Source organism: Mustela nigripes, chromosome 13, assembly GCF_022355385.1.
Source record: "Mustela nigripes isolate SB6536 chromosome 13, MUSNIG.SB6536, whole genome shotgun sequence".
Classification (NCBI taxonomy): Eukaryota; Metazoa; Chordata; class Mammalia; order Carnivora; family Mustelidae; genus Mustela; species Mustela nigripes.
In genome coordinates, this window is record NC_081569.1 from 2,844,873 (window position 1) to 2,867,997 (window position 23,125).

The 23,125-nt window shown below is 46.4% G+C and overlaps 1 protein-coding gene across 3 annotated transcripts in view; it reads right to left on the reverse strand.

Annotated features, from left to right (window-relative positions):
- Nucleotides 1-23,125, reverse strand: part of EFL1 (elongation factor like GTPase 1) — a 115,460-nt gene that overhangs the window by 51,534 nt on the left and 40,801 nt on the right. For all 3 annotated transcript variants that reach the window (XM_059371455.1, XM_059371456.1, XM_059371457.1), the window contains exons 13-15: nucleotides 22,918-23,069; nucleotides 22,517-22,683; nucleotides 17,978-18,116 (exon numbers count right to left, since the gene is read on the reverse strand). In XM_059371455.1, coding sequence (XP_059227438.1) covers nucleotides 17,978-18,116; nucleotides 22,517-22,683; nucleotides 22,918-23,069 — 458 coding nt within the window. The remainder of the gene's footprint in view (nucleotides 1-17,977; nucleotides 18,117-22,516; nucleotides 22,684-22,917; nucleotides 23,070-23,125) is intronic.

Consider the following 23,125-nt stretch of genomic DNA (forward strand, 5'->3'; position numbering starts at 1 on the left):
ACACACACACAGACAGTTCCAGTTTTATACAGACACACACTTACACACACACACACTCTCACACATTTTAACAAAAATGTTCCAGTTTTATACAGACACACACTTACACACACACACACAGTTCCAGTTTTATACAGACACACACTCACATACAGACACACACTCTCACACATTTTAACAAAAATGGAAATACCCTTGGATTGTGCTGTGGATCCTGTGGATCCTGTGGATCCTGAAAACGGCGTAGTGAACTTAATGGCCAAATACCCACACATGCCGGAGGAAAAAAAAAATACAGATTCAACTCGCTGTGTATTTACTGACCCTCGATCCTCATGGTTTAAACTGTTCGCTGATGACTTAGCATTTGCACTCGATTTATCTACGGCTTTCCTTCTGTACTCAATATACCCCCTCCTAGCTTTGCAGATAAGCATCCCTCACACTCTGAACACAAAGTCCAAGATTTCTGTACTTTCTCATTGTCAAGGTTTTTATTCAAGAGAGTCTACGTACAGCATTATTACATGAAAAAACAGTTGTTTGTCCACATTCTCCTTAAATGTGAAGGCACTTGACTAGAATAAAATTTGGCAAAGACTTTAAAAGAACTATTTTTTTCTTTTTGGTTGTTGTTGGTATAAAATCCCTATCAAAGTACGAGGCATATTTTGCAAATTAAATTCTTTAAAAGGGCGTTAATCTCTCCTCCGGCTCACAACTGATTGTTACCAAATACACTGAGCTTTCATAGTCAGAAGTCAAACCCACCTTCAGAAATATCCATGGTTCAATCAGCCAGATATGCCCACAAAAGTCCATGGCCTCTTCCACAATCTCCTTGCCCAGTTCCTCAATTACCGTCCCACGGGGCCTCTCCCGCCTAACTCGGGGTCCCCCACTCTCCTCAGCCTCGAAATGGTGCTGTTGCCAACACTCCTGGCGGTCACGGTGGCCAGACCAAGCTGCTCTCCGCTTGGGCACTGGGAAACTCCTTTGTCTCTGTCATCTCTGCGAAAGAACCCTAACTGAAAGAGAGTTCCCTGCGGACTTCTTCGAGAGCCCCCAGGTAACAGAACATGATGAACGGCACCTCTTCCACAACTGGGTTCGGTCAGTGGCGCTGTGGGGCTCACCGGCTCCTTGGCCCCAGCTGAGTCCAGCCCTTCATCCACGCGACCTGACACCAGCCTGAGACCAGACCCAACTCCACGCCTCATTCCACATGGCCCAACTATTTACCCCAAGATTCATTCCAGAAAGTTCCTTTAGCTCTCACCTAGTTCAAAGCAGATCACCAGACACCGTGGGAGACATAGATGAGCCAGGTGCCATCCTGAAAGAATCTGTAGTGTCCCTCTTAAATTGGTGGGACATGTAGGACAGCGTTTGGGAGTTGAAGCTGACATTTAATGACATTTAATGATTTGAAAAACATAAAAGGCAATGATTTATGGAGTTAAAAATAGGATATGCCTTCCAAAACATTATGAAATCCAACAATAAACAGAAGTATAGTAAAAAAATCCAAAAAAAAAAAAAGAAAAAGAAAAGAAATGCACAAAACACAAAAAAGTATAGTTAAAAAAAAAAAGCATAGAAGATACATTAAGACCAAAGCATAAAATAATCAAGGACAAATACTTTGGTCATAACTAGAGTGGACCACAGAATTCAACATCCAAACTAGGATTTTCAGGGGTGAAAGAGGTCGCAAAGCCTTCTCCAAGACGACAGGCACAATAAACCAGGTGCCGTGGACAAGCCAGGCTGGGAGATCGTGGTCAGTATAAAAATAAAGAGCTCTCCTGATCAAGGAAGGGAGATCAAGTCATGGGCTCGAGCACTCACTTTTCCTGCCCACATCCCTTGTCTCTACAGTCCTGCTTTCAGAATCTGAAAGTCAGAGAGTCACACGAAACAAACGGAAAACAACAAAGGATTCATACACACAAAAATATTTCATGATATTTGCAAAGAACAAAGCTGCAGACTTGTTACATTTAAAACTAAATTTAAGTTTGGTCATAATGTGAGTTTTGGAAATACTGGGTTTCTGTTTTTAAAGACACTTTTATATTTTATTTATTTTTTATTTTATTTATTTATTTATTTGACAGAGATCACAAGTAGGCAAAGAGGCAGGCAGAAGGAGAGGGGAAGCAGGCGCCCTGCAAAGCAGAGAGCCCGATGCGGGACTCGATCCCAGGACCCTGAGATGATGACCCGAGCCAAAGGCAGAGGCATTAACCCACTGAGCCACCCAGGCGCCCCGACACTTTTATATTTTAACACAGGGTTAACACACCTGGTTTCAGTTTTAAACTTGTCTAACCTCATAATGGGGACTATTTTCCAAATTTAGTATCTAAATAACTATGAATATATTAGACTTTTATGGGCCAAACAAATCCAGAAAACAGTTACTCAAAAAGCGAAGCGAGTCTGAAAGTCCCAGGGAAGACCAAGGGTCGACTACTTGTCAGCTCTTACAGCTCTGGCATTTCAGGCGGTGTACGTCACGTCTGGGCAGAGTCATATATCCACCTATGAAAGACACCCCGTCACGCGTGCGCACACCCAGCCTAGTGGGCTCACGTTGTGCATGAGCCCACGTTCTTAGGACAAACTAATTTCTGGTTAACACACTGAACATCAGAAGTGGCAAAGAAGCAGATGAGACAAATGGCTGGTGGCCAGAGGCTGGAAACTCAAGTGCCCAGTAAGCTGGGCCTTCACTCCCCCTAGCTTTCTTCCTTTTTTTTTTTAAAGATTTTATTTGTATTAGAGGGACAGAGAGAGAGAGAGACAAAGGGGGAGCAGCAGACAGAGAGAGAGGGAGAAGCAGATTCTCCTGAGCAAGGAGCCCAATGCAGGACTCGATCCCAGGACCCTGGAATCAAGACCTGAGCGGAAGGCAGACGCTTCACCCACTGAGCCACCCAGGCGCCCTCCGCTCTCCCTTTCGCATCTGTGGCACCTCGGATTCCCCATAGATACTCCAGAGGGAATGCCAGCAAACCAAAGAATAACCGTGATGATATCTCCCAGAATTTCCAGACTCTATTCTTATTCTGGCTCAAAATTCCGTTCCGTCCCTGTGCTCAGAAGGAGCACTGGGAGGGGAGTGCACACATGTCTGTACACACACCCACAATGTGCCCTGGAAATGCACCCCCGCTGGGTCACAGGCCCAAGGAACAAATTTCTAAGACAGATGTACTGAAAGAGGTATAGCAACTTGTAGTAAGGTGTCAATGTATCTCCTGGAGCCGCTGGAGAAGGCTTCAGAGAGGTGGCATTTGAGCTGGGTCTCGTGCCTGCACTCACCAGGCAGCACGGGGAAAAGAAGAGCGGAGGAGAAGACGGTGTGTGCTCAAACAGGCGGGGAGCAGAGCCCTGGTGTGTACACAGCCGGTGGGAATGTGCACAGCCGGTGGGCACACGCGAGGCCGATAGGAACGCACACGGCTGGTGGGAACGCACACGGTACGGCTGCCAGGCAGCAACATAGAAGAGTCCTCCCTCAGAGAACACGAAGGGAGCTACCGTCTGACCAGCCAGTCAAACAAACACTGCATGTGCTCACTCACATATGGAAGCTGAAATAGCCAAACTAAGAGAGAAAAGTGCTGGTTACCAGAGGCTGGGGGCTGGGGGATCTAGGGACACTGACGGGTACAGACTCGAAGGTAGCAGATAAATACGTCTTGGAGATCTAATGCAAGCACCATGATTCCAGAGACAAAACCGTATTATAAACTTCAAAACTAAAGATGAGATCTCACACGTTCCCCCGACAAGAAATGATTATGTGATGTGATAAAGATATAAGCTGATACTACAGGGGTAATCATACTGCAGTAAATAAAGAATTCAAGGCCACACGCTGTACACCTTAAATTTAGACGTTGTTGTATGTCAATTATGTCACAATAAAAATAAATCCTTAACAACCCTGACGTATTCGGGAGTGGTGAGAGCTGGAGCAAAGGGTCCCAGGAGGGAAGCAGCAGACAGACAGCGAAGGGTCTACAAGGCATGCACACAAGAGGAAGTCCAGGCTGCTGGGAGGAAGTCCAGGGGCCCCTGAAAAAGACTGCCCCTTGGGGACGGGAGTCCCACTAGTTCACCGCTCAATACAGAGCCTCTTTGTAAACCAGGCAAAACTGACAAATTCTAGTTGGTCAGCTTCTCTCTTCTCCCTTCTGCAGGGAACCGGGCTATTTCCCCTCCTGTCCTTCCCTAGGGTTTTCTCCCTTATAGAAGGAAAGACGGGATCCCAGTTCAAGTCTCCTCAACCAAGCTGAGAAAAGTCTCTGAGTCTCAGACCCTCCCGTTACAGGAGGAAAGGGCAGGACGACAGAAGGTTGAAAGTCAAGGACTCCACAGGCAGGATGTCACAAGTCACAGACTTGCCACGAGCAGAGGGAGTGAGGAGAATCTGGCGTAGGATTTATATTAACCTTGGCTGCACAACTGTGCAGGGAACAAGGCGCAGCTAAAAAGGGGTGGCCGGGACAGTGTCATTTGTCCGAAGTCCAACTTCCCGGTCTCTGTTTGCTCGTCGGCAAAGCGACACGATCAGTTTACCATGGCCATAAGCAAACGTAAATGACAGGGACTCACTAACACCCGGCATGCCCTTGGTGCGCAGCAAGTGCGGGTTAAGTCGCTTGAGACCTCGCTCAAGTACATTCATAAACAGGGCATCTCTCGGTGTGTCAGCCAACAAAAGATCTGCAAATACAAACTGTTTGGAAAATGAGACGAGGATGGTCATTTTGGAAAAACTGAAGGCTTGTGGCCTTGAAGAGAAACAACTATTCTGCAGCTATTCTACTGCAACTATTCTGCAGTAAATCTACTAATTGCTGTTTTTGTAGAAACCTGAAAGAAAACGTGCCCCTATCACACTGCCACATCCAGGGGAGAGGGGCTTGGCCTTTGGGGATTTTCAAGGCGTATCTGATTTCTTGCAGCTTTTACAGAGGCAAATCGTAGGACACGTTCAGCTCCAACAGTGAAGGAACAGCAACTCTTGCCTTAAATGTGCGCTTGAACCAGAAGACCCCAATCCTTTGAAATACGAACGTCCATGCGTTTATGTGTCAAGCTGCTGTAAATGAACAGTCACCTGGGAGCCATAAAACAAAACCGGGGACAACACGCTTCTAATTGCACGGGACATCAGGGTGTCAGCGACGCTCTCTATTCTGCTTCATTGCCTACCAACGGCATGTGTTTCCCTAACGATGCTTCTTCTACGCAGACAACCTAAGGAGTCGTAACAATCTGGAAGGTGAGGAGGAAACCAAAGGAAGAAACAAGTATACAACTGAAAGGATGCCTTTAGCAGCCGGAAGAGAGGGGGAGGGGCAAGAGAAGACAGGAAGACAGTGACAGAGAGCAGGAGCCACAGTCAGTTTCAGGGACAGCTGCGAACATGGTCCTCAGGCTCCAACAGCAAATCCGCACCCAAGAGCAACTGCTCTGTCCAAAGGACTCCAACATCTCTAACTCTCCAGTGATAAGACAGGCCTGCCCGCCACTTGCAGGAGCCTGGGCTGGGCAACAGCACACGGTTTCAGGCCCCACATGGACACACACTTACGGTCCCACTCCACACACACACACACACACACCCTTCATCCGACTGCCTGACACTCTTTATAGACACAGTCAGCAGTTACAAGTTCCCCACGTGGGCTCTGGCCAGCGCTCACAGACACCCTCCTTTGTTTGTCTGGCCTCAGACAGGATGGAAATCCGTGGAAAAGGCTGCCCTCTTGTGCGCAGCTGCGGCCCCTGCTAGAGCAGGACCAACCAGCTGCCTTTCCCCGGCCGGGCTGCGTGGCTTCAGAGAGCAGGCGTAGCCGCTCAGCCTCAGCCCAGAAATCAAGGCTGGTGTAAATAAGGCTCAGAGAAGGTGCCAACGCTTCTGCCTTGGCTCAAGTCCGAGCCAGGCATTCCAGACCTCTCTTGGGGCACGGTCCTGTGCGTCCGATCAGGATGAAGGCTGCTTTTTTAAAGCTCCTGGTTATGAGACGAGCTCTGGGGGCTGTGGGGGAGGGGCGGCTCCTAATGTGACGCCGAATGGTACCTGCACCTCTGGATTTCTGAGCGTCAGCTGGAGCAATCCACAGAGCGAGAGGAAGGCAAGGTGGACGCGGAGCCCAGCAAAGCCACGGACACCAACGGAAACCAGGTCTAGGACAGTGGGGAGGTTCTTGGAAAAGCAGCTAAGAGACAAAGAAAGGCCGTAAGACATCACGTGACACAACCTTATTTTATTCGGATACAGATTCACAGATTCAGGTCCATGGGCGTGGCCAACTTGCCAGCGATCTCAACCAACAAACCCAGGGCTAGGTTAGTCCGGGAGCAAAACTGTGAAAGGTCTATAAATAATCCGGAAGATTAAATGTAAGCACCCAGCATGAAAAATCCGACCTAGTACAGAGTCAAATGTATAGCAAACACGAAATGCCTGAATGCGAAAGAATGATTAGTCTATGAAAGTAAGCAAAGGTTTGTCTTTTCAGAGCAAACAGTTCACTACATGTTTAAAAAAAAAAAAGTATTTTATTTTTCTTTAAATAGACTTTGGATCCTGAGAAAGAAAGGCTCTTCAGAAACACTGGTATCCCTTCCCAGTTCCCCAAATCTCTCCACCCCAAATCTCAAGTGAAATGTCTAAAGAAAGGTAAAAAGTATAGAAAATCGAAGGCAACACAGAAAAAGGTCTCATCCAATGCTTGGGCAAACCAAATCCAAACTTTGAAAAGTAGAACTAGAGTATAAGTCACCCAGGCATACCAGAAGTAACTTGTGCCACTAAGAGAGAAACTGCTCTCTGCAGGAATTAAACGTGAGAGATCCCAGACCTCACCAATACCCAGTAGTCTCTATTTCAGGTAAGACCCTGGGGCAGAAGTAGTAATTCTGGCAACTGTCGATTGGCTCAGTGTGAGAGAGGTAGGTCTGGGGCCCGCAACACAAGACGCCATGTGAAAAGGGAAAGGGCTTCCTCCCCAAAGAGAACAGTACCGGAATGATTTTAATTGTTCACATGATTTGGTAATAAAGTTCGGAGATGGATACAATGCAGAGCTGGGTACAAATCACGGCCTTCCTCAGCTCTGTATTGGCAAAAAAGGCTCAAGAGGATAAAGATGTCAGTTCTTCCCAAATGAACTTATAACTTCACACAATAAAGAGTTCCTTTTATAGAAGCAGGTGTACATGTGGATGTGTGTTTACAGACAGAAATCTGGAAGAAAACACATTACACGGGTAGTACCTAGAATGATCATTTACCTAGTTTTTCTGTATTATAAGCTTCATAGTAAAAGACGATGATCATGATTCACTTTTTTTTTTTTTTTAAGATTTTATTTATTTGAGAGAGGGTGCAGAGGCAGAGGTAGAGGGACAAGCAGACTCCCTGTTGAGCAGGGAGCCCCATGCGGAGCTCAATCCCAAAACCCTGGGATCATGATCTGAACTGAAGGCAGATGTTTAACTGACTGAGCCACCCAGGTGCGCCCATGATTCACTTTCGTAAATACAATATCTTAATATAGATATTTAATGTACTGGAATGAGCTAAGATGATCTCAAGTTCACACGGAAGAATAAACGTCCAAGAACAGCTAAAAACCTACTGAAATAGTGATAAAATGAGATTAACAAATGAATCGTTGAAACCATCAAAACCAAACAATATAGACTGGCAAATCCATCAGAACAGAAAACAGAACCCAGTAACAGATGACAGCATCGGTGGAAATTTAACAACAGAAGCGGGAGCAATACTCAGGGGTGGGTGAGGCTTACTTCCTAAACGGCGCTGGCACAAGAGCTGCGCGTCTGAGGAAAAAGCCCGAGTACGTAGTTTACAGGTAACCTAGTCCCCCGCCTAGAAGAGCTTAAACGAGCGCACGGGATTTACAGAACATGAAACATCCAAAGCGCACGGTGAGAAAGTGTACAGAGGACCTGGCAGAGAACAGGACGATGAATGGAGAAGAAAGATGGGCAAGTGTCAGCGGAGCCGAGGTCTCCCCAATCTCGCTCCTGAGAATACCGCACAAATAACAAGGAGCGGCAGACGCGCTCCCTGGGCCAGGAGGCCATGGGGTCCTGCCTGCGGGGGGAGCACCTAAGCTCAGGACCCGGGAACGGGGCTTCAAACGGCTCCTGTGGGCAGCAGTGGCCGGCAGGCCAGAGCTGGGCCAGGCGGCCGCTCCTTCTCCACGTGCCTACGCCTGGAGTCAGGCTCCGACCCAAGGTCTGGAGCGGAGCTCCAACATCAGTGCTGCCCATGCTCGGGCTTCACCGGGTCGCCCCTTCCGCCTTGCTTCTCTGCGAGACTAACTCCCGACCATCTCTGCTACCCGGAGCTTTCTCCTGGGGAAGCTAACCCAGGTGTCCATCCTTTGTCACTCAGTAACTGGGAGTAAGGACGAGTCGAAGCAGTTTCGGTCACGGCCAGGGCACCTGCCTTCTCCTACGTATCCTGAGGGAAGACGTTTCTCAGGTGTGCTTTGCTACAAAAAGGGGCGGACTGAAATGCTGACGGTGGCCTGCTTGGGTTTTTTTTCATTAGATAAAAAGAACTTCACTTAAATAAATGACATGGTAGATGAGAAAAGTGTTCTTTAATCTTCGTAATTAAGGGTTTCACTCGGGATTTATTTTCTTTATATGTGTGACTTTTGCCAGTCAATTAATGATATTTCCCGTGGAAATCAATGGTAATTACCTCATTACTTAATTAACATTCTGCCCTTCGATATTTTTGGAAACAAAATAAAGGCCACCGCCTTCTGCTATCCTCATCTACAAGACGGAACTAAGGAGCAGAGAGGTTAAGCACCCCACCTAAGGCCGCAAAGCCAGAAACTGCTCAGCGGGAATGTAACCCAGAGTATCCCAGCCCCAACCCATACAAGTCCCGCCTCCCAACTCCGTCCTGGGGGACAAGTTCTCTAAGACATTACCGAGGACGTCAAGGAGAGAGATTAACACCATCTCTCCTCTGAACTTAAAAAATACATGAGACAACATTCAAGATATAAAAAACTTAAAAAGAAAAATAGAACAGACAATGGAGGGCCTACCAGACATCTGCAGAAAGGAGACATTCCGCAGATCAGTGGACCCTCCTCCTCACCCGAGTCCCCTCTCCAGAGAGCTACTACCTCGGACTCGCGGTCTACCTTTCCCGGCTTTACGCATCACACACGCACCCGTCCCTCAATGACACATGGTATTTACATGTTTTCAACCTCTATAAAATGCTTGCCAACTCTAAATCCACTGCATTTGCGAGCCCAACCCCAGCCGATGGCTGGTGGTGTGAAGCCCTTCACTCTCGCTCGGCTGTAACATTCCTCCTGAGTACGGCTGCGCCGTAACTTAACCATCCATTCTGCTGCCCATGGATATTTAGGCAGTTACCAGCTGCTCTTCCGGCTCTCAGCACCAGCGAAGTTACGAACATTCTCGCACCCGTCTCCTTCAGAGCGCACCGAACTTCTCCGAAGCTCACACCAGCGCCGTTATGAACATTCTCGCACCTGTTGCCTTCAGATCACACCGGAAGCATCTCTGACGTGCACACCTGCAAGCGGAGCTGCTGCATCGTGGGGTCATGTGTTCAGTTTAGGGGTCTAAGAGCACTTTTTTCAGGCCTTTTGAAAATCAGCTGATTGTCTACTGGAAAAAAGTCAAATTCCACCTTGTCAACAAGAAGACTATTGTATCAATCATCAAGGACATCTTCCCAACCTTCATTAAACCATTTACAAAAGTCAAAGGACCTCCCATTGCCATGCAGTAAAAATACCAAGAAGAGAGGTCAAATCTGCCTTGTCAGTGCCCCTTAACAGGAAGAAAGGAAAAGTCCTATTCCGAGATGCTGGGGAAGAAAATCCCCATCAAATAATCCTTTGTTCTTGAATAATGTCTAGAGAGGCCATGAGCTTATTAACAGACAATTCTTTGGTTACAAACATGTAATAATTTTCAAAAGAAATTACATAGTTACAACGGTTACTTCAGTCTATGAAGAAAGAACGAACAGACACACTAACTTAACTTGTGCCATAAGCATTTTGCCGAAGCACAGGCTAACCATTCCATGTGAGGCCCTGGACAGGGGACTCCAGCCACCCTGGAGCCCAGCCGGCGCTGGCAAGGCTGAATGAAGGCAACCACGGCTCCCCACATTTGTAGCGTGCGGCTGTGGTCCACCGGCTGGGAGGTACCCAGAAAAACTAATGATAAAGAAAACAATGTATAAAACTCTAAAGAAATCCAGACAAGGCTATATGAAGATTCAGGCCATAAACACATTGATTAGAAGAAGAGGAAAAAAAAGTGAACCAATTCTTCTAAAAAAATAAATGAAATAAAACATTATCTGACACATAGGACGGAAGGTCTCCTAAGGGCACTAAATCAATATATTATAGATGAGGAATCAATTAAGGACAGAAGTAAAAATGCCATGTAACAAACTACCACCAAGTAAGACTTAACAAGAGAAAAGGGAAAACAAAACCAAACCAAACCCCAATTAACGTAGAAACAGAAGGTGAAAGAACACAGATACAGAGGGACACAAACCTCCCAGCCTGCTCCACAGATGGTCGCAACCTTCACAAGCCTCAGTTCCCCCAGCTGTAAAATGCATCCGTCTCCTCCGGCATCTCATCTCCTCCCTGCCGGATGAGATCAGATCCTTGCCCCCGAATCCGCAGCAGCTCCCGGCCCACGGGAAACACCAACAGCTGCTCCTTTCTCGTGTCATTATTATAACCAATATCTATACCCGTATCCATGCAAATGAACTAAATAACTAATCTAAAATACGTGATTCCCTATGAGAGCAAGAAGTACCACAATCAATGTAGGGACAGTAGAACAAAACAAAACAAACACAGAAAACCCGAAAGGGAGAATCACAGTTGATAAAACTATCAAACCACAACCTTGACGACCAACCAGGTAGAGTTGGTTGCACAGGTGTTAACATCAAACTGCTTAAGCAGCAAAATATTCTTGTGCCATTTAAATTGTCCCATAAAATAAAAAACAGTGAAAACTGTCCCTCATTTGTTGTTCGTTTCAAGTAGCCAGCACAATGCTCTTGCCTATACTCCCCGAGTACAAAATAAACATGGATATAAAAAATGCAGATCAGCCAAACCTATAAACATTCTACATGAAGAAAACACCAACAAATTCAATTCACTGCTCTATTAACATACTGAAGTACATTCACTATTAGCCTAGTCCAGGAATATGTGACTCACGTATATTAAGAAACGTGTTACTGAGATTCAAGGCATAAAATGGCTCAAAAAAGAAAAAAACATCTGTTGCCTGAAAGGTACAGGAAAGACCATTTCATAAAAGTCAACATCTATCTGCGTTTAGAAAACGAATCCAGTAAGCAGAAACAGTCGCTACAGTCACTATGTCGTTATAAAGACCATGCGGATCAGATCTGCTCTGTAACCCAGTACGCCGTCTGTAAGAACGGCTCCCACGTCGGGAACGAGACCCCACAGCTGCACCGCCATTTAATACCATCCTGGCAGTTAGAGCAAATGCACTAAAACAAAAAGCTCTAAATATGAGAAGAGATCATCTCTAGGAGAAATATATACAGGTTAGAAAACATGATTATCTTTGTATTAAATATATACTATTCAGGTATACACTTAAACATGGTTAAGATGGCAAATTTTACATTATTATAATTTTTATCACAATTTTAAGGAACAGTGTGCTCACATGTGCGTATAAAGAGACTATGGTCACCCCTATGATAAGAGGTAACCCTTAATCAGCCTATCTGCTTTTCTCAAATGCACTTACAGTATGGCCTACACGATACTGAACATTATCTTTTAAAGAGGCCTTAAAATATAACACTTAGCATTCATAGAGAAGAGCTATAACACCAAAATAAAATAGACAAACTTTAATAATAAAGAAACAGAGCAAGAAAACACAGAGTGAGACTTGGTCATGAGAAAGATAATAAACCAGATCGAAACAATCAAACATCTTATGTAGCTAGCCCAGACAATCTTGCGAGTGAATGGTTTCCAAACTTTCAGAGAAGATAATTATCACAGTCGATAGAAATTCCCCTAGAACAGCCCTGTCCAATATGGCAGCCACGAGGGACACGTGGTTACCAAACACTTGAAATGTGACAAGCGCGTCTGAGGGAGTCAACGTTTAATGCTGTTTGGTCCCAGCCTGTGTAGATACACATATAGGGCCAGTGGCTACCATCACACAGCACGGCTCCAGAGGGTTGAAGAGAGGATGCTTCCCATTTTGGAAATACCAAGAAAATAAAGGCCAAACTTACTCAGTAGCCAAGAAAATTCTGGACAAAATGCTAGTAAAAAGAACCAAAGGGTATACTGCGAGAATGTGCAATGATCGAGTGCTCGTCTGCTTTTTTTTTTCCCTTCTAGGAATGGAAGGACAACTGAACAATCAGGAAATAATTAAATGCAATCCATGACATCAATTACAGCAAGCAGAAAAGCTCTATAACTCTGTCTTCAGATACTGGGAACACATCAGTGAAATTTAATATCTATTCCTGGTTTTAAAAAAAAGCATACTTTCTAGCATGACACATCAGAGAAATGAACCAACAGCATCGGCAAGCCCAAAACTAAAACGAGTGTTTTCATTAAAGTTAGGAAGAAACCAGACAGAACAGAACAGCTGTACTGAGCACCTCTCGTATTTCTGGAGGCGATTTAAAAATAAGAAACAGGACACATTATAAGGGCACAATAAGATCACTATCATCTGTAAAAGAAAAACTATTAAAACCAGCTGAAAATTAATCCTAGAAGTGACCAGTAAGGCTACTTATTATTTACTGATTAAAACAGATTCCAAGTGAAAATGTTGATTTAAAGGTGTATTTAAAAGAAATTCACTAGTAAGTGAATTCAGTGTATTACAAAGAGTTCCACAAAGACTTAAGAGTCACAAACTAGGGCGCCTGGGTGGCTCAGTGGGTTAAGCCGCTGCCTTTGGCTCAGGTCATGATCTCAGGGTCCTGGGATCAAGTCCCGCATCGGGCTCTCTGCTCAGCAGAGAGCCTGCTTCCTCCTCTCTCTCTCTCTGCCTCTCTGCCTACTTATAATCTCTCTCTGTCAAATAAATAAATAAAATCTTTAAAAAAAAAAAAAAAAAAAAAAGAGTCACAAACTATTGTGATTTCCTTGGAAACAACAAAATCAAGTTTGTGTATAATGCCAAAGGCTCTGGTTCCTCAAGTACCCCACACGACGAAGGACAGACGAACAGGCGGACGGACACACACACACACACACCTTTCATTCAATCTCCACCGACTTCCCATCACCCAGTAATCCACCGTGGCAGAACTAAAACCAGCTCAGAAAAAAGCTAATTAATGTTATTTTCCTCTTGTCGTGAAAAGAGGAATATCATGTTTCCTCTCAGAATATGCCCCTGAAATGTTGAAGACTTAACCATATGGAAGAGTTCTGAAAGTGCATAAGAAATGGCTAGAGATTTGGAATCCTAATTCAATTTCCCCTCACATTTTAATAGGAGCCTGTAGCAAACATTTATTTTTAGAGACGTCCCTGGTATGGACTGAACAAAGGGCTATTGTGTGTTAAACAAGGGGAGGTCTCTCTGGTCCCATCTATCCAAGTTTTTTAAACATCAGGTTGGAATTAAGTGATTTTAAACTTTAAATCAACTATTTCCAGACCACAAACTCTACTCCACACTTATCGGTCAACGTCAGTTCTCCGAGTGAGTTATAACAGAGTTCAAATGCGAAATCGGCATCTTCCAAGTGCCAGTAAGGAACTTTCCTTCAGACTCTGACTACATATGCTCCGACTTGTTAAAAAAATGCCACAGAAGTTTTCATTTCCTTCTCCAACAGAAAGTTTCATCTGCATTTGATCAATCCGACTCAGCACCATCTCTGATGAAAAGCACATGGGTATCCGTCATAGCATTCTCTATTATGTCCTTATTAAACAGGAATTACAACCTTTTCTCTAAGTTAATAAGAGCAAAATAGACGGGATTTATAGGCTTGCCCTGATCACTATAAACTTTGCTATGTCTTAATTTGTAATATGCGTCCTGTTACGGGCCTGCTGAAGTCGAAAAGAAAACAAGAAATTATCTATGGTTCATGGTGTGGTCATTTTAAAACATGTTCACTAACTCTTTGACATGTCTGCCATCAGAAGGTGGAGTCCGTCTCCTCCCTCCGAGTACCAGCCGGTCGCGGTGACTTGCTTCTGCTACGAATGAGCTCGAAGCCGGGGGAAGCCAGGTCATAGAGCAGACTCCGGGCTTGTCCTCCTGGAGGCTCACCCGCAGATCCCAGCACCGCCTAAGGGGAAGGCCACATGTGCGGGCCCCAGTCCCACCGCCAGGCAAGGCCCCAGCTGGCCAGCAGCGGCCTCCTCGAACTCCAGCACCCAGGCCTGGCACTCCCAAGCGGACACCCCGGGGCACGGAGACTAGGTGTCCCACCAAGTCGCACGCAAGCCGCAGATGTGGGAAACCCACACACTGTCTTTGGGCTTCGGTGCTTTGGGAGGCAGCAACAACAGGAACGTGTACATCAACCGGGAACGCGTACATCAGGTCGACCAGACTCAGCCGCCGTCCTACTTTTCTCAAACTCCCCATCTCCCCAAGAACACAAACCAGAAAACAGACAAAACCCACCTGTGCTGCACACCCGCTCTCGGTTGACTCCAGGGGCAGCCTGGGGGCGGCGGTCCCAGCCGGTGCCCTGGCCGGGAGCGAGCTTTCTCCTGGGCCGTGTGCCTCCCAGCACTCGGCAGGCCAGGAGCCTTGGCCCGCTCGTCTGTGCTGCCTGAAACCCACTCGTAGCCTCAGAAAGTCCTTACTAACAGCCCGCTCGGGAAACTTTGGCCCCGCGCCATGTGCTCCCGTTTTTTAATCAATGGACAAGTGGGATTTACCTGAAAGTGTCACTCTGACTCCAGCACTGGTAATGACGTTTAGGACCTTCCCATTGGAGCCGTATAAATGGGTTATCGACCCAAATGAGTAACCGTTCTGGAAACCCACTGTTCTCCTCAGTGGACACTAGGAAGGGAAAAAGCCTCATTGCTTGAAATAACTTTTTTTTCTCTAAGAAGCACACGCCTGAGAAGTTAAAGCTGGAAGGGACCTGAGAGATACTCAAGTTTAGGACTTTTTTCCACCAGTGATAAACTGACATAACCCATGGGCAGTCTTCATGACACAAGCACTAAGAATTTTTACTTCGTTCTGTCCTCAACGAAATGTCCACCTCCAATAAGACAGGGGCAACTTGAAACTCCAATGCTGTTCCTGTCTTACCAAGGAAATGTACAGAATAGAATTTTGTGTACATTTCCTAGCTACAGCAGTAAAATATCCTCCATGTAATGGTATTGAATACTTTGTCCTTAACATTTAGAATGTATGACAAATCTAACAGTATGTGATAAATATAACAAAAGCAGCCCTGGGAACCCACAAACAGTCACTAGAAAAAAAGTTAAAGTGGCTGCTCTATTTTTACCATAAGAAATGTTAGCAGTCACTGCTCTAGTCCCAATCATTGGGGGAAACTGAAGTCCAGAAAGGTTATACAACTGGCCGGAGGCCAGACAACTAGTTGGTGGCAAAACCAGGACCAGAACTCTGGTGTACTCATGTTTTCCAGTCCTGCCTGTGTGCAATTAGATTTGGATTAATAGAAGGAAAACAATTATTTTAGTTTCAATTCCAAAGGCAAATCAAAGTGGTTGGCTGGATTCCCACCCCTTCAAGGTTACATTCCTAATCCTCCTGGTGACTATTTTCCTCCTTCCGGTACACAGAATCTACCAGGAGGGCCCCAGGCAGGGCCCGGCTGGGTGGGATGAGGGCGCTGACAGCAAAGATTGGCTAGTCAAAGGCTATGAAGGTTACTCACAACCCAAGACCCCTTGCCTTAACCGTGGAGGCAAGAGTAAAACACTCAGTCCCTCGCCTCTCCCGCAACTAGGGCTGACCATGGGACAGAAGTCCCAAACAATGAGGATCTCAAGAAACATCACTAAGTGGGCATTTCTACCCAAATGAAAACAGCAGTGCTGTGAGAAGTCTTCCTGCCAGGACCCTGGGAGTGATTCCTTGAGATGCCGAAGCTGTTCTGGTTCCCCCTGAGGGCAAAGGCCGCAGGCCGAGAATTGCAAATAGGCAGACAGAAGGAACCAGGCTCCCTGCGGCCCCAGGAGGGCCATCACTCCAGCCCTACCTATCTTCGGGCTTCCTGTTGAGTGAAATTCAAAACTCCACAGTCTGGTTTTTGGTTACCTACAGCTATGCATAACCCTAACTCTTACTCAAAATAAATGTGGCTTTCTTCCTTCATCTACTTTGTCCCAAAGTGTGTCCATCTGTGTTATTTCTACGTAGCTAAATTCGGTGAACAAACATTTCATCACCGGCACCACCACCCCAGCTCCTACCAAGCCCCCCACCATTATTCTCAAACAGCAGTAACGGGAACGAGGCACACCTCTTTTCTCCAAGAGGAAGCATTTCAGCTTACAAGAGGTCTCCTGCGGCAGACGGCAGGTGGAGGGTTGCCCCGGGCAGCAAATGAAAGACAGATGGTTTTCCTCCTTACAAACCGTGCAGCCTCGGCCCTGGACAGCACGTGGAGATCCAGAAACCACTGCTCATCAAGTCCCCAGCATCTACCAGGGAAGGACTGCCGATGCGAGCCTTAGTTGGAGGAAACAGGACAAAAACCACTCATTCTACAAACACCTTCTCTTTCGCTTGAGTGTGGTGTTTGAGATCTTCTACCTCACCTTACGTTTAAGACACAAAATGGACTGAGTCTGAGCAAAACAGTAATGTCATAACCAAAGCCAGAGTGTTTTCCATCCTTCTCCCGCACGTCCTTCCTGATCAAGTTGGCTACGGCAGCTCAGAGCTCCATCAGCTGTCGACGTTCAACACATCCTCCAAAGGGATAAACGAGAATGGGCGACACAGATGAAAAGCTAGGATTCTACTAACTCCGTGGCCCTCCACCAAAAAGAAAAAAAGAAAAGGAAAAGAATTCTCAAAAAAAAAAAAAAAAAATGGATCTCTGTGAGGGAATTGCAAAATGTTGAGTTCAATCCAAACAAATCATGAGCTGTCCTGGCCCAGAAATCTGGACCATCTCTTGAAAACACAGAGAGAATTCCCAGCCCAAGCAATTACCCAAGAAAAAGCTTTAGGTCTGACAAGCACATAAGGACTCAGAAACCAGCAGTACAGGGGACATGGTGCCCCACACACGTGCGAGCCCCTGGGACCCTCCAAGGGAAGGTCCTCAGTCTGAGACTTCCAGGTTGCTCTAAACTCACAAAATGGATTCTGCACACAGAAACAGAAGCCAATGAACATGATGGGCTTGACAAGCAGTATTTACAGATGTAAGTTGGTCACTATCAGCAAAGCAACATTCAATGGGTTAAAAATACAGGGGGAAAAGAAATGAGTTCAACAGACCTTTACATCAGAACAATCTCCAATAATTTAGAACCAGAAGGGTCTCACTCATCTAGACTTTTACGTGAGCAGGAATCCCCCTTCTTGTTCCCAACCAGATGGAACCCCCACGTCAAGTGTTCCCAAACTACTTAAGCAGGGCTTTTTGAAACAGAACTACCATACTTCACAGCAAGTTACCAATCCACACGCTAACTGCTCAGACGCGGTAGGTTCAAGTCTAAGGACACTAGGGGGGCGTTTGGGAGGGGGGTAGAAAACTAAAACAGAGATCAGAGTCATCTCTTTCCAAGAGTTCACTACGTGCACGCAGCGTGCTGGGTGAGCTCTCGGCCGGAGGGCAGGTACAGAGACCCAGGGCAGGGCACCGCCTTACCTAGCACATTTCCTGGAGGGACCTCCTCTAGGTCTTCCAGTTCCCTGCCCATCAGCAGATACAGGTTTTCTAGGGTGCAGCACGCCACGTGGGGGATCGGGGGAAGGTCTTCTAGTGGAGTGGAGAAGCCCAATGGCACCTGGGCGAAGAAACATCGTTGAAGAGAAGTTAGAGGGCATTAAATGCAGACATTACTTAGAAACTAAGTGACTCCTATTCAGAGGTGAGATGGTGCAGTCACACTTCATGTAAACCTGAAATATGGAAATTTGAAACGGTATGATACAGAATCTGAAGTGGTGAAACTTCTCAGATACTTAAAATCTGTCAAGAATTCGACAGAGTCATAAGTTTCATGGCTCAGGAATATGAATTCCATTGTGACCTGTGACCTGTCCCACCCAATTTGCCAATAAACACACCCCCCCAGCCCCTTGCCAGTATTTACGTGCACCAGGTCACCCACTAGTTCCAGTAGTGACCGTACTGTGATCGCCACACGTGTCATTCCTCTTGTCACTCACAGTGGTGTTCATCAGATTACAGTGCCCTTTGGGCATCCAGCAAGAGCAGGACCTGGTGCTCAGTCCCACAGGAAGAGAACTTAAGAAGAGTGGCCAGATGTGATACAAAATGCCATGGGAATGGCCACACAACAGCTAGTCTACGCTCATGCTGATAATCTGCAAAGGAGCAGCTGTGAAATGCTGGGGACACGAGGAGAAGACTGAGCACAGACACAGTCGACACTGGCTGCCAGCGACACGACTGATGAGCTCATCTCCTGTCATGTTCGTTCCTAAGAGACACCGTCTCAAATTATGTACTTTTGTCAAGAATTATTCAAGATCTTGAAACGCATTCAAGATATTGCCTTGAATCATTCAGCAGCCCCCATATAAATGCAAGTACCCTGAACTTGTCTCTGGTGCCCCTGGGCCCAAGTGCAAAAAACATGAAGTTAAACGCACATATAAACATAACTAACATCACAGAGCGAGTGACCAAAAAGCACTAGAGGCAAGTACATTCATAAAAACCCAGAGGAGGGAGACACTGTCGTGCTCGGGAAGATGTGGAAACCGCACAAGAATGCTTGCCTTGCAGGCACACGCCACATTTCAGCGGCGGCTCTGCAGGGCAGCTGGAGAGACACCCCAGAAACATAAAAAGGAGAAGGATGAAACAGAAACAGAGTTAGCCACAGATAACAGGATTAACCATTTAAACCACACGTAACTTAGAATTAGTAAGACAGTTTAGCAAGGAGGCTAGACACAAGGACAGTATACAAAAGTTAACTGTCTGCATCAGCAAGAGGAAAAAAACTGTTGTTGTTTTTTTTGGTTTTGTTTTTAAAGATTTTGTTTATTTATTTGACAGAGATCACAAGTAGGCAGAGAGGCAGGCAGAGAGAGAGAGAGGAGGAAGCAGGCTCCCCACCGAGCAGAGAGCCCGATGCGGGGCTCGATCCCAGGACCACAGGATCATGACCCGAGCCAAAGGCAGAGGCTTTAACCCATTCAGCCACCCAGGTGTCCCCCGAAATATGTTTTTAAATAGTAACTTTTAGAGTAGCAACAAAATATTAGCTAGACTAAGTCTAAAAGTGATTAAAATGGAGAAAATTATAAAACTTTAATGAAAAACACTGATAATAACCTAAATAAATAGAAAGATAGGCCTCATCGATTTATAGATTCTATACTGCAAATGCTGATTCATGCCAAATACATGTACTGACTGAAAGCAATCAGAATCTCAACAGAGTTTTTCACGGAACCTGACAAGCTGACCAAAAACTTATATGGAAGTGGAAAGAGGAATAAGCAAGGTGCTCACCAAAAAAAAAAAAAAAAAAGCTAGAAGACGTGGACTTTTAAACATCTAAATCTTTAGAAGTGAAGTCAGCACTGAATGGAGACAGTGATAAACAGAATAATGAAGTCTAATCGTCCAGAAACAGCCCGAATCATGTACAAGCTTTGATTTATGACTGAGGTGGCTGAGCAGTGGGCAGAGAGGAGCATGTTCTCTGTGCGGTTTTGGAACTGGTATTTGTATGGGGAAAATAAGATTGGATCCCATCTTCATATCATATACAAACACTGAATTAAACATTTAAATATGAAAGGCAAAACTTTAAACTTTAGAAGAAACCACAGGTGAAAATGTTGCCTTGGGTACAGTCACAATTTTAATTTTCTTAAATAAGATACAAAAGGCATAACCCATAATGGAAAAGACTGATAAATTAAACCACATTAAAATCAAGAACTTCTGTACATTAAAAGATACTAAATAGAAAATGTGACACATCCCAAACTGGAGAACTTGCTAATCTTAAGAGTGACAAGGAATTAGTATGCAGCTCCTATAAAGAACATCGAAAAACCAGTATTAAAAAATGTGTGCATATAGCACAAGTGAAAACTAGGCAGAAGACCCAAAGATATCGTCACAGGAAAAGACAGGAATGACCAATGAGCATATTAAAAGAGTAATAAAGAAAATGTAAACTAAGACCTCTTGAAAAGAGCATATCATACGCATCTCATTGGCAAAAATTAAATCGACAGTAACACATTCTGGGGAGGCTGCGTAAGACCGTACATCCTTCTACAGCACGCACGCGAGTGGTAACGCTACAGAGAAAAGCAGAAGGATGGAGGAGACAGATGAAAGGCAGGCCCCCATGACCCCTGCTTCCTGTTCACGCCCTCACGCAGTCCCCTCTCCTGGGCGGGAGGGCCCGGAGCTTGCATCTTCTCATCAGTGGCATATGGCAAAGGCGGGGGGATGTCACTCTCATGATCGCGTAACATCACGCAAGACTGTCTTGCCAACACATCCAGCCTGGACCCGCCTTGCGGGCTGGAAGGAGGGCAGCCAAGCTGGGAAGTCCACGGGACAGGAAGCCGCAGGCAGCTTCCAGGCCTGGAGGGCGGCCGACAGCCAGCAGGAACGTGGAGCCCTCCGCCCTACAGGCACCAGGATGTGACTCCTGCCAACAACCTCAGTAAGCCTGGACACAGACGCTTTCCCACAGGAGCTTCCAGAAGAGCACACCACCTGGCGACACTGGCTGCAGCTTTGCGAGGCAGAAGGCAGGACCCGCTGAGCCACGCTTGGACTCCGACCCACAGAAACCGTGAGATGACAGAGCGTGCGTCGTCCTCGCTGGCTGAATTTGCGGGAGTCCGGAATGCGCAGCAACCTAACGGATGGACACGCGAGTCCAAGTACTGTTTATGTCTTGGGGCGTGTGTGATATGTTTCCGCTTGTTTTTAAAGGAAGCTGGAAGGAGATGTTATGGGCCCCGACTACCGGAGTGTGGAGTCACGTGCAACTGTCAGTTCACTTCATGGCTGCACCTCTAGTCACCGGACACACATGGAGTGACTTCAACCTCTAGCCCCACGAAAGCGAAGACACACCACGTAAAGATAAAGTGGAATGCTCACGGAATCTGTAATGCCCCATAAATCCGTGCTACGTCACCTAACAATTTCTTACTCACCTTGACAATGGAAAGAACAAAAAAGAAAAAAATTCGCCACTGCCTGACCCTTACTGAGAAATAACAAACTACGTCTAGAACAACTCACAACTGGGTTCTTATCCGTGCTGTCACAGCACCTTCGGCCCCCGTAAGATACAGCCCCACACACAGCTGCTGCGCTCCCTCCTGCCAAGGCAGAACGGGCCACAACCCAGCATGGGTGGCTTGGCCCCACCCAGCACCCTGATCCCCGGGATTAAACTCCTCAAACTGACAGAATAAGCATTCGAGGCAAGTTGAGGGCAGACCCTCTCCAACTGCTTCCCCCCCCCCCCCCTCCGCCCCGCCACTTGCTGCCAAGTCCAGCAGCTTCTCTGGCTTCCCTGTGAGAAGGGGAGCAGGTGCTCTCCTGCTTCCGATGCAGCACATCTTCCAAGTTCTTCCTCGCCGCTTCTTGCTGGTCCTAACTCACTCCTTGGACGTCTAGCACCTCCGTCGTCCGACGACCTTTATAACTTAACTACTACGGATACACCTTGCTTATGTCCAAAAATGTTGAGGGAGCTGTGGTTTCTTTTTTTGCTCTCTGGCTCAGGTGTATTTGGATGCTGGCTGTTCACCTGCTTCCAGACCTTCCTGATCAATTTCTGGGATCCACTTGCCATGCAACTGTGGCCTGTCACCTGCTCTCTGCCCAGGCCTTTGGCCTGCGCCACCCCGCTCTTGGATCTCTGTATTTCCTGAAGGTCGGCCACTGCCCTGGCTCCAGCACAACTGTGGCGCCAGTTCTTTCCTCTGGCCTTGAGAAGTCCTGCAATTAACTAAGTAAAGCCTGAACACTGAGTTTAACATACTGGTTTCATTTTCCCAATGCTGCCGAGACAGATTTACCAAATGTCACCAAAGCGACGTAAGAGGAGACACATGGATTCGCCTGGATGTGCTCATCTAGAGACAAAATAAGGTGATCTCAACCAATCCGAAAAGATACAAGGACTCTGGAACAATACACTAATGTTTTACTTCCAATTCTTACCCGCCGCAAAAACTCGACAGGACTGTACTTGGGCCCCAAGACAAAAATTCTCTTTCCTCTTCGAGCCACACCACTGAACACGCGGGCGAAAGCAATGAAAGACTCTTGGCCGTCTCCGTCCTGGGGCGGTGATCTAAGGGCCGCACCCTCCACTTGTGGCTCATCACCTGCCGGACACAAAAGGATAATGAGCGCCAGCAACGCTTTCTCTAATTCAGGACCCGCCTAGAAGCAGAAACTGAATATGATACATCTGGACCAGTTTCAGGGAAGAAACACCAAGAAAGACAAGAACCGACAAAAGCTACACTTATAGAGCCAAGCTCAAAAACAAGAGGATGAGTGTCCTAAGTTAAGTCAAAAAAACTACTCTGCACCAAACCTATTTCAGAAAGCTGTACCTTTCTGTTGTTCTTCCTTTGGACTTGTTTCAAGGGCGCTCCCATCCTGGGGGGGCTCCGCGGGTGCCTGCCCCTGCGTCGCGGCCAGCTTCTCCGCATGTCTCTGTCTCGCACGCTCTCGCCTCTGAGCAATTTCTTCCTGCGTGAGAAGTCTACAGGAGATCACAGCAATGTTAACTTCTGGCAACACCAAGCATCTTTCAGTCAC